Here is an 11,171-nt window from a genome sequence, read left to right as displayed (position 1 = left end):
CATGGGACTTCTGCCAGGGTCTGCTCTTGTAAAAGCTGGCACATCACTAGGGGCCCTGATGCTGGCAGGGGATCCCATGGGATTTCCCCCCTTGCCATTATGCAAAGACTGGGCCTGGGGATGCTGACGACTCTGCTCCAAGTCAGGATTTTAGCAGAACCCACTGGTGGGCAGCATAGAGGGAGCATTGGAAACCAGAGCAGCCCAGCACTCGGGCACTCACTGCTTCCCAGAGGCTGATGGGAGCTTGGCTGGCAAGAGAAACTAGCCAATGGCCCTTTCGCTGCCCAAACCTCAGCAGGTGCCTTTTGCAGTGCTGCGCAGTGATCACTGCACTGCTCCCAGTGCCTGGCCTTGCAGCTGTGTGGCAGTGCCCCAGCAGAGTGCTGTGAAAAGCAGCCCAAGAGCTTGCCTAGACAGCTCGCGTGCAGCAGGCTGCACTACCCCGCGCTCCCCTGCCACGTGCTAACTGGCCGTGTAGACCCTGTTGCTGATCCATTTGGAAACAGCAGCAGATCAAAGTGCACTTTAGTGCGTGGCAAACGAAACGCACAGCCCAGCTTGCTGCAAACTAAGTGGTCGTCTAGACAAGCCCGGAGCGTGCAACATTCAAGGGGTTAAAAATCAAGCTACTTATGTTTAAAAGGGGGAGAAACCAGCCCAGACCAGGGTCCCTACTTCTAACCTGGGTCACGCCCTCATTTCTAAAGCCCCTTGTCACTGAACCCACCCCAACAAATGAACCCGATTGTACGGAGTATTATCGACAGGCTTTTCTATGGCGCTCAGTTTGGTAGACTCTGCGCACCTCTTGCGCAGCCATGAATTTAGCCTCGCCACTCCCCTCTGAGGTCTGGCAGGGCAACCCCAGGTTACAGAGGGGAAACTGAGGCACAGAGCTATTACAGGACTCATCCCAGTGCGTCGCACAGTCAGAATCACATGGCTTGGGCTAGGGCTGTAACCACTGCACGTTCCCATCAAGGCTGAGCAGATTGCACATGCCAGTGTTGAGTTTCTCCCTCCAGGCTAGTGGTGGAAATTGAGGCTTCCGTGTAGGGCACCTCTTTTCTGTCCAGTATAACTAGCCCCCCCAAGTAGCCAGATGTTCCTGGAGCCCCATGGCCACATTAGCTGCAGCAGCCGCACTGTATATAAGGCTTCGGCTCTCGGTAGAGATAACTGCTGCATGTAGTAGAAAGAGAGCCCAAAGCATGGGCCTGATACAAGGCCTAAGGCCTGAACTGAAGTGAGCAAAAGTTAGGCCCTGCTGCTATAAAGCAAAGTTAGCAAGCATCAGGCTATGAGCCAAAGGCAGGCCCTGTTACACAGCAGATGCCGGTTTGCAGGTTAACTGTCCGATACACGACCTTGGCAAAACACACCGGCACGCCCAAGAAGTGCTAGGCACAGGGTATCGATGGACGCACATTCCAGACGTAAACATAATGCTGGGAGATGAAACAGGAACACACCGACCCCAAGTGAAACAAGGACGGAAGGACAGGCTTAGGCTGACAGATGAAAATGTTTTGTTTGAACCAGCAGGTACAAGGTAAAGGGTGGTAACTAACCACGTCAGGGGCGCAATATTGTTTGTGTCGGTATATAAAAGAGGGGTTGCAGGAGCAGTGTTTTATCCAGCCTCGGGGGAGTAGAAGGTCCCACCACTCACTGAGCTGAGTCCATTACAATAGGCATACGTGTGTGTCCTCATAGACGCTACCAGCCACTAGGACCATGCTTCATTAACAATAAACCTGTCCGAGTGCCTTTGCCACCAAACCAAGTCTGTGGTGGTCTTGGGCACTTCAATCAAGGTCTGCTGTATCAGCTATCTGGTCAGATCTGGTGCAGAATGCTGAGAGAACACACACACAGCCAACAACTGACAACACTGTCAATGGAGCGTTGTCAAAGGGATTAGGCCAAAGTAAAATTTGATGCAGTTCAGGCAGCAGGACAAGATGGCAAATACTGGAGTGTTAAAGAACTGCATAACTCTGTGACCAATAAACGGTTGCAGTTTTGCAGGCTAAGCTCAGGGTCATCAGCTCTCATGCTTCAAGGCACAAGATGATTTCTTGCAAGGGTCAGGAAGGATGGCTTATTCCCCTCTAAATGCAGTGTTGTGCAGTTGGCCAGATGCATTATGGGCAGTTTCCACTTCTGAAGCTTCAGGGCTTGGCTACAGGCAGAGGCTGACTATGCGACAAGACGGGCCAGTGAGCCGATCCTGTAGGGCAAGTCCAACCAGATTGCCTAGAAAGAATTCTAGGGGGCTACTGCTGTTAAGAGACAAGCTCAGAGCAGCCACCTGGGCTAAAGCCTGAGCCTATTTAGGTATGTGACACTGAGCCAGAAGGGGTTTAGCACTAGCACTAAACTAACCTTTGAGACATCGTAGCAGATAATGAGTATGTGTGTTTACATATATATTGTTAGAGGTTGACAATGTACCCAAATGGTTTCTGTCTGTCACTGTATTCTGTTAATTCATTGAGATGAACCGTGACTGTAGTAATGTCATTGTCTTTATTTCTGTGGTGTATAGAGTAAACTGCCTGTAAATGGTGGGGAGGGTTACCATATTTTGTGCCTCCCAAAGGAGGACACTCCACGGGGCCCCGCCCCCTCCCCAACTCCGCCCCCTCCCCAAAGCCTCCGCCCCCTCCCCTGCTTCCCGCGAACATTTGAGTCACGGGAAGCCTGAAGCAGGTAAGGGGGCGTGTGGGGGGAGGAGGCGCGGCCCAGGCTGGCCCCGGCCCTGGGGTGCCGGCCCTGGGGTGCCGGCCCCGGGCCCGGCCCACCACCCCCGGCCCGGCCCCCGGCCCACCAGCCCCGGCCCGGCCTGGCACCGCCGGCCCGGCCCCCGAGTCCCCGGCCCGGCTGGCGCCCCCGATCCCCCGGCCGAGCCCCCGGCCCTGCCGACCCGACCCGGCCCCGCCGGAGCCCCCGGCCGACCCGACCCGACCCGGCCCCGCCGGAGCCCTCGGCCCGGCCGACCCGACCCGGCCCCGCCGGAGCCCCTGGCCCTGCCGACCCGACCCGGCCCCGCTGGAGCCCCCGGCCCTGCCGACCCGACCCGGCCCCGCCGGAGCCCCCGAGCCCCCGGCCTGGCCCCGCCGGAGCCCCCGAGCGCCCGGCCCCGGAGCCCCCGGCCAGGCACCGCACCGCGGGCCCGGCCCGAGCCCCCAGCCCGACCCCCGAGCACCCGCACCGCCGGCCGGCATGTCCCGATTTTCCCGGACATGTCCGGCTTTTTGGGCTTTCCCCCCGGACGGGGATTTGGAGCCCAAAAAGCCGGACATGTCCGGGAAAATCCGGACGTATGGTAACCCTAATGGTGGGAGATGGACAGTTGCCTTATATTAATTGATGCAGCTAATCACCAGTGGTGCTTAGGACATAGGAGGTTCTACTTCAAAGCCATTATTGTTCACCCAAGGAATACCTGCCAGGGATCTGTAACAAGAACTCTTGGGCCCTGATCCTGTTATCTCAGATCTGCTTAAGCTTCATCAGGGGAAGTTTGAGTCACAGGACTTTGGTCTCCAGCTCCAGTCTGGCTCACCCTGATATCGGACATTGTATTATAACTAAGGCTGCGAGTCTTTCACGGCTTCCATGACTTTCCGGGACCTCCATGATTTCTGCAGCTGCAGCGGCTGGTGCGACTGCCCCCTAGGCTGCCCCCACGCCCATGAGCAGCAACGTCTGCTGGAGCGCTCCACCCCTCAGCACCTAAGATTTAGTTAGGAGTATTTTTAGTAAAAGTCACGGACAGGTCACAATAACATGGGTTATTGCCCATGACCTGTTCGTTACTTTTATTAAAAAATACCCCTGACTGAATCGTAGCCTTAATTACAATTTATGGAAATAATTCTGAAAGAACTCTTTGCAACTTTAAAGCTTATAATCTCTACTATGAAACTAAGAATTTTATTTATATCTGTATGTATAATGCTCTTTTAACCTATACTCTCTCTTTTCTTTTTTAATAAATCTTAGTTTAGTTAATAAGAATTGGCTGTAAGAATGTATTTGGGTAAGACCTGAAATATTCATTGACTTGGCAGGTAATGTGTCCAATCCTTTGGGCTTGGTAGAACTTTTTATATGATGAATAAGATTTTCAGTAATCCTCATAATCTTTGACTGGACTGTCTGGGTGGGAGCCCAGGGCTGGATGTGTTTGTGGCTTCTGAGTAACCAGGACGATGTTATAGAAGCTGTTTTGTTGCTGGATTGGTGAATCTAATTATTAGAAATAACCTCCAGTTTGGGGGATCGTCTGCCCCATTCGTTGCAGTTTGCCCTGATTGAGCAATCTCAGTGTGGTCCCCCTGGCACCCTGGACATAAGGTGTCAGTGCATTCAGGCTGCCAGCCCCATCCTGGCTGCTTGGAGTGACTGAAGATCCAGCAGGCGGTGTGCCAAATTGTGCGTCTCTGCAGAAAGCTCCCCCTTTTCCGCACAGAGCTGGCGGGTGAGCTGCTGCCCCTGTGCCAGGCCTCGTTCACTGAACGAGGGAGATGCTCTGGTCAGCCACGGCAAACACGGGGTAGATAGGCGCAGTAAAGGCTTCACGGTGCGAGTGGAGGATGACACAGGCAGTAAGGTCGTAGAACAGCACTTCCCCCCCATCCAAGTCGACCAGGACACCCACCTGCGCGGGGCACTTGACTAGCTCCACCACCTGATGATGGCTGTTGTGCGAGAAGCGGAACTCCTTATCATAGCGCGAGAACACCCAGGAGAAGGGGTTGTAGCCCAGCCGGGCTGCGTTGCCAGCCCCTTTGCGCTGCAAGGAGCCATAAGAAATGCCCAATTTGTACGCGCAGCTTTTGTCCACGCTGATCCTCCAGGCGTGGGTCCCTTTGTGGAAGGCCTTATTGCCCAAGGCATTGGGCCAGTGATCGAAGCGCTCGGGGCAGTCTGGATAGGGCTTTGTCTTCTTGGGGCTGAATGCCAAGGTTTTCTTGTCTTCAGACAGGGCCAGCAGAGGGCTGACAGTTTTCTCATCTACGTGAACCTCTTCCAAACCTGCGAGGGAAGCCAAACAATCAGTACAGGCTGAGCAGCGGGACCTCGGCCAGGATCAGCCTGTCTCCCCCAGCAGCACTGGGCCAGGGAGGGAGCTGGGCTCATGTCCACATTTCCCCTTTTTATAGACCTTCCTAGGCAGTAGCCCTGTGAAGTGGCCACGCGGCTTCCTCTGGCGCCCAGCAGCAGCACCTTCTAGGGCCGGCAGGCCCGCTCCCTGGGGAGGGGGCTCCCTGCATGCTGGGGAAGGGGCTGAGCTCAGACTGGACTCTGCCTGCACAAGTTGGATGTACCCCAGATAGTCCCACTGGGCACTGGCTCCAGAGGTCTCCCAGCTGTAGCCTGCAGTAGGTCCCGACTGGCTCCCTCCATCCCATCCATTATGAGCCATCTCCCCTGCGCAGTGCTCGCCCACCCTGCTGCCGGGACACAGAGGTTGGAGTGGCTCTGTGCTGAGGGTGGCTGGTGAGCGGGATGCCTCAGGCTCTCAGCACATTGCAGATGGAGCAGGGGCAGGGCAAGGCATGAGAGACCTCTGCCTTGGTCCCAGGGGTAGTACTCAGTGGGGACCAGGGCAGCACGGCCACAGGGCTGACAGCTTTGGCCAAACCTGTTTCCAAGCAGGGAGGAGGCAGGTGCATTCACAGGCCACCACCCATCCACAGCTACCACCTGGCTTCCATCTGACCCCCCTCCCAACCTGATGCAGAAGATCCAGCTGGTCGAGGGGGCTTCCTGGCTGGGCTGGTGCCAGGGCAGCCTCCTTCCCCTTTCAAACAAGAAGTGTAATATGGTGCAGAACACCATCCAACACCTGAGGTTCCCCCCAGGCCCACTCGTGACTAGGCTCCTGGCCACTGGGCTCCCCACGATGAAGGCAGGGGCTGCATGTGGCCCTGAGGGGACACTTTCCCCACCCAGTTCTGGAAGCGCTGGTTTCCACTTGGTGCAGATCCAGATGTAGGCGCAGTTCCCTGCCCTGGCTCTTGGCAGCCCAGAATGCAGTGGGGGATGAATGGTTGATTTGGGCCCAGTGGCGGGAAGATTAGCAAACCAGACAAGTACTCAGCTCTGATGGAGGGGAGGCAGGGGGCACAGGGGGGATCTTGGCCCTACTCCCAGTGTGCAGGAGCCCATTCCTAGCCCAGCCAGCCACCCCGTTGGTGTAGACTCCCCCATTGCTGCAATCCTCGACTGAGATAGAGGATCCTGGGTCCCTTCTGGCTGGGATCTCTCTACCTGTCACCACGGCTGATGACCAGTGGCACCAGAACCGCGGGGGGGGGACTAGGGGGCCATAGCCAGTGTTCCCTCTAATTTTTCCCACCCATGTGCGGAATGAATTTTATGTGCTCCAATATGGAGGTGATGCACATCACCTTCATATTGGGGCACATACAAAAATTCATGTGGTGAGGGTGGGGCTGAGGGGTTCAGAGTGTGGAGGGGGCTCAGGGCTGGAGCAGAGAATTGCGGTGCAGGGGGGGTGCGGCCGCGCAGCTTACAGGGAACTCAGGCCATAGCCTCCCCCACCCCTTTTTGAAAGTGGACGGGCCTGGCCAGAGCAGACCCCGCCCCCTTCCCCTTCTCTCCCCCCCGAGGCCCCACTTCCCGGCCAGGCCAGCATGGAGCCCGGGCAGTTGTGGGAGCCATGCAGACCCTCCACCTACCCTCGGCGAGGCGTCCGGGGGGCGGAGACACAGGCCGCGGGCAGGAGGATCGTCTGCTGCACCTTTCCCAGCTGCCCGTGCGGCAATTATGGCTGGGCTGCAGCTCTGAGGCCCCGCCAGGGTTGCCAAATTTCTAATAGCACAAAACTGAGCACCCTTGGCCTGCCCCTGCCCTGCCCCCTGCTTCGCCGAGTCCCTGCCCCCGCTCACTCTATCCCCCATCCCCGTCGTTGACTCTCCCCCACCCTCCCTCACTCGCTCATTTTCACCAGGCTGGGTCGGGGGTTGGGGTGCGGGAGGGAGTGAGGGCTCTGGCTGGGGGTGTGGGCTCCAGGTTGGAGCCGGAAATGAGGGGTTTAGGGTGCGGGAGGAGGCTCCGGGCTGAGGCAGAGGGTTGGGGTGCAAGGGGGGTGTGGGGTCCGGGAAGGAGTTTGGGTGCAGGATGGGGCTCGGGGCAGGGATGCAGGAGGGAGTTTGGGTGTGGGAGGGGGTTCTAGACTGGAGCAGGGGGTTGGGATGCAGGAGAGGGTGAGGCTCTGGGTGCAGGCTCTGGGTGGGGCCGGGAAAGAAGGGGGCTCAGGCCTGGGGCAGGAAGTTGGGTTGTCAGAGGGGATGCGGGCTCCATGGGGGAGTTTGGGTGCAGGAGGGGGATCAGGGCTGGGGCAGGGGGTTGGGGTGTGGGGTGCGGGCGGCACTTATCTCGGGGGGCTCACAGGAAGTGGCGACATGTTCCTCCCACTCCTAGGCAGAGCCAAGGCCAGGCGGCTCTGTGTGGTGTGCACTCATTGCCTCCAACCGCAGGCACCACCCCTGCAGTTCCTATTGGCCATGGTTCCCGGCCAATGGGAGCTGCAGAGCCGGTGTTCGGGGCGCGGGCAGCGTGCAGAGCCCCCATGGCGGTCCCTCCACCTAGCAGCCGAGGGATATGTTGCCACTTCCGGGGAGCTGCATGGAGTCGGGTAAGGAGCCTGCCAGCCCCGCCAATCACACTTTTAACAGCCCAGTCAGCGGTGCTGACAAGAGCCGCCAAGATCCCTTTTCGGCCGGGTGTTCTGGTCAAAAACCGGACACCTGGCAACCCTAGGACCGCCCGGAGCCGGGTCAGGGAGAGCCGCGCAGGCAGCTGTGGTGAGTCTGGGTCCCTCCCCCTGTGCTGGGCGGGAGACCTGGGGGGCAGGAACATGGGCAGGGGGCTGCTTTCGGCCCCACCTCACCCAGGTTGGGATGCGGGGGGCCAGGCTCTGCTTCTGGCTTGGCCAGGGGCGGAGTCTCCAGAGGAAGAGGAGTGGGGGGCAGGCCCATGGGGGGAACGGGAGGGGCCTCAGGGGCAGGGGCCCCCGGCCTTTCCACTTTCGGGAAGGCTCCAACATCCTTGCTGATGATCCTGCCCTGCCTGGGGTATCCGGCACCATATCCCTCCCCCCAGCTCCAGTGCAGGATGTTCCCTCCATGCAGCCCATCCTCAGCTGATCTGCATCGGGATTCAGCGAGTCACCTCCTCCCCCGCAGACATGCAGGGCTGGGCTGGGCTGCACCGGGATACAGCGAGTCACCTCCTCCCCCGCAGACATGCAGGGCTGGGCTGGGCTGCACTGGGATACAGCGAGTCACCTCCCCCCACGCAGACATGCAGGGCTGGGCTGGGCTGCACCGGGATACAGCGAGTCACCTCCCCCCACGCAGACATGCAGGGCTGGGCTGGGCTGCACTGGGACACAGCGAGTCACCTCCCCCCACGCAGACATGCAGGGCTGGGCTGGGCTGCACCGGGATACAGCGAGTCACCTCCTCCCCCGCAGACATGCAGGGCTGGGCTGGGCTGCACCGGGATACAGCGAGTCACCTCCCCCCACGCAGACATGCAGGGCTGGGCTGGGCTGCACCGGGATACAGCGAGTCACCTCCCCCCACGCAGACATGCAGGGCTGGGCTGGGCTGCACTGGGACACAGCGAGTCACCTCCCCCCACGCAGACATGCAGGGCTGGGCTGGGCTGCACTGGGATACAGCGAGTCACCTCCCCCCACGCAGACATGCAGGGCTGGGCTGGGCTGCACCGGGATACAGCGAGTCACCTCCTCCCACGCAGACATGCAGGGCTGGGCTGGGCTGCACTGGGACACAGCGAGTCACCTCCCCCCCGCAGACATGCAGGGCTGGGCTGGGCTGCACCGGGATACAGCGAGTCACCTCCCCCCACGCAGACATGCAGGGCTGGGCTGGGCTGCACTGGGATACAGCGAGTCACCTCCCCCCACGCAGACATGCAGGGCTGGGCTGGGCTGCACTGGGACACAGCGAGTCACCTCCTCCCCCGCAGACATGCAGGGCTGGGCTGGGCTGCACTGGGACACAGCGAGTCACCTCCCCCCACGCAGACATGCAGGGCTGGGCTGGGCTGCACCGGGATACAGCGAGTCACCTCCCCCCACGCAGACATGCAGGGCTGGGCTCGGCTGCACCGGGATACAGCGAGTCACCTCCTCCCCCGCAGACATGCAGGGCTGGGCTGGGCTGGGCTGCACCGGGATACAGCGAGTCACCTCCTCCCCCGCAGACATGCAGGGCTGGGCTGGGCTGCACCGGGATACAGCGAGTCACCTCCTCCCACGCAGACATGCAGGGCTGGGCTGGGCTGCACTGGGATACAGCGAGTCACCTCCCCCCACGCAGACATGCAGGGCTGGGCTGGGCTGGGCTGCACTGGGATACAGCGAGTCACCTCCCCCCACGCAGACATGCAGGGCTGGGCTGGGCTGCACCGGGATACAGCGAGTCACCTCCCCCCACGCAGACATGCAGGGCTGGGCTGGGCTGCACCGGGATACAGCGAGTCCCCTCCCCCCACGCAGACATGCAGGGCTGGGCTGGGCTGCACCGGGATACAGCGAGTCACCTCCCCCCACGCAGACATGCAGGGCTGGGCTGGGCTGCACCGGGATACAGCGAGTCACCTCCTCCCCCGCAGACATGCAGGGCTGGGCTGGGCTGCACCGGGATACAGCGAGTCACCTCCCCCCACGCAGACATGCAGGGCTGGGCTGGGCTGCACTGGGACACAGCGAGTCACCTCCCCCCACGCAGACATGCAGGGCTGGGCTGGGCTGCACTGGGATACAGCGAGTCACCTCCCCCCACGCAGACATGCAGGGCTGGGCTGGGCTGCACCGGGATACAGCGAGTCACCTCCTCCCCCGCAGACATGCAGGGCTGGGCTGGGCTGCACCGGGATACCCGGCTCAGCATCACCCCGTCACCCTCCAGATCTGCTATTTGTGCGGCTGCTGATTTGCTTTTCAAATCCCCTAGTACAGAGCTGGGGCTGCAGCCTCCTCTGCTCAGTCACCTGGCCCTGCTCCCTGCCAGGCAGGGGGCTCTATCTGCTGGGGCCTCCCCTGGCCCTTCCCCCGTTTCACAAGACACCATCATAAAGATAAGGCTGGGAGCAGGTGAGTCACCTCCTCCCTGGCAGACATGCAGGGCTGGGCTGGGGCGGGGCTGGAGGGGAATAGCATGCTCACCTCATCTTGGGCCTAATCCTACCAGGTCCTGAGCACCCTGAGCTGCACTGGTGTCCTGCACCTGGCACGATCACTTTTGTAAGACCCGGAAACAAACCAGCATCTGGTACTCAGAGCGCGGCAGCCTAATGACCTGAGCCTGCTGGCGTGGTTTCAGAGGGGGCAGGAACAGAAAGGGTTAGAAAACCTGCCTTAAAGTGATAGGCCCAAGGAGCTCAGTCTATTAAGGGGTGACTGTGGGGGGGGACAGCTCTTCAGTCCAGCAGACAAACGTCTAACAGGAGCCAATGGCTGGAAGCTGAAGCTAGACAAATTGGAAAATGAAGAAGTCTATTTTTAATAGTGGGTAATTACGCATTGGAACAATTTACCAAGATCGTGGTGGGTTCTCCATCACTGACCATTTTTAAATCAAGACTGGATTATCTCCTAAGCAATCTGCTCTAGGGATTATTGTGGGGAAGTTCCATGGCCTGTGTGATGGAGGAGGTCAGACTAGATGATCCCTTCTAGCCTTGGAATTGATGAATCTAGGAGCAGTCTCCAAGCCCCCTCAGGAATGGTGGGTGAATTAGCAGCAGATGAACTAGAATCATAGAATCATAGGACTAGAAGGGACCTCAAGAGGTCATGTAGTCCAGTCCCCTGCACTAAAGGCAGGACTACATAATAACTAGTCCCTTCCTGACAGGGGTTTGTCCAACATGTTCTTAAACACCTCCAATGACAGAGATTTTACAATCTCCCTAGACCATTTGTCCTGGTGCTTAACCACCCTGATAGGAAGCTTTTCCTAATGTCCAACCTGTCCTCAATGGATAAGGAGAACAATTGATCACCCTCCGCTTTATAACACCTTCTTACGTACTTTGGCACTGCATTTACACAAAGGGGAGCAGAATGCGGGCTCCCTCACCTTTAATATAGAGGG

General features: G+C 59.0%; 1 protein-coding gene across 2 annotated transcripts in view; it reads right to left on the bottom strand.

The window, feature by feature from the left end:
* Positions 1-3,924: 3,924 nt before the first annotated feature.
* BSPRY (B-box and SPRY domain containing) overlaps positions 3,925-11,171 on the bottom strand; it is a 34,226-nt gene continuing 26,979 nt past the window's right edge. For both annotated transcript variants that reach the window (XM_065572153.1, XM_005295632.4), the window contains exon 6: positions 3,925-5,049. In XM_065572153.1, the coding sequence (XP_065428225.1) occupies positions 4,523-5,049 (527 nt within the window). In that variant the 3' untranslated portion in view covers positions 3,925-4,522. The remainder of the gene's footprint in view (positions 5,050-11,171) is intronic.

The sequence above is a fragment of the Chrysemys picta genome, chromosome 18 (assembly GCF_011386835.1).
Source record: "Chrysemys picta bellii isolate R12L10 chromosome 18, ASM1138683v2, whole genome shotgun sequence".
Taxonomy (NCBI): Eukaryota; Metazoa; Chordata; order Testudines; family Emydidae; genus Chrysemys; species Chrysemys picta.
The sequence above is the reverse complement of the archived record's forward strand: the minus strand, read 5'-3'. Positions and strand labels throughout refer to the sequence as shown.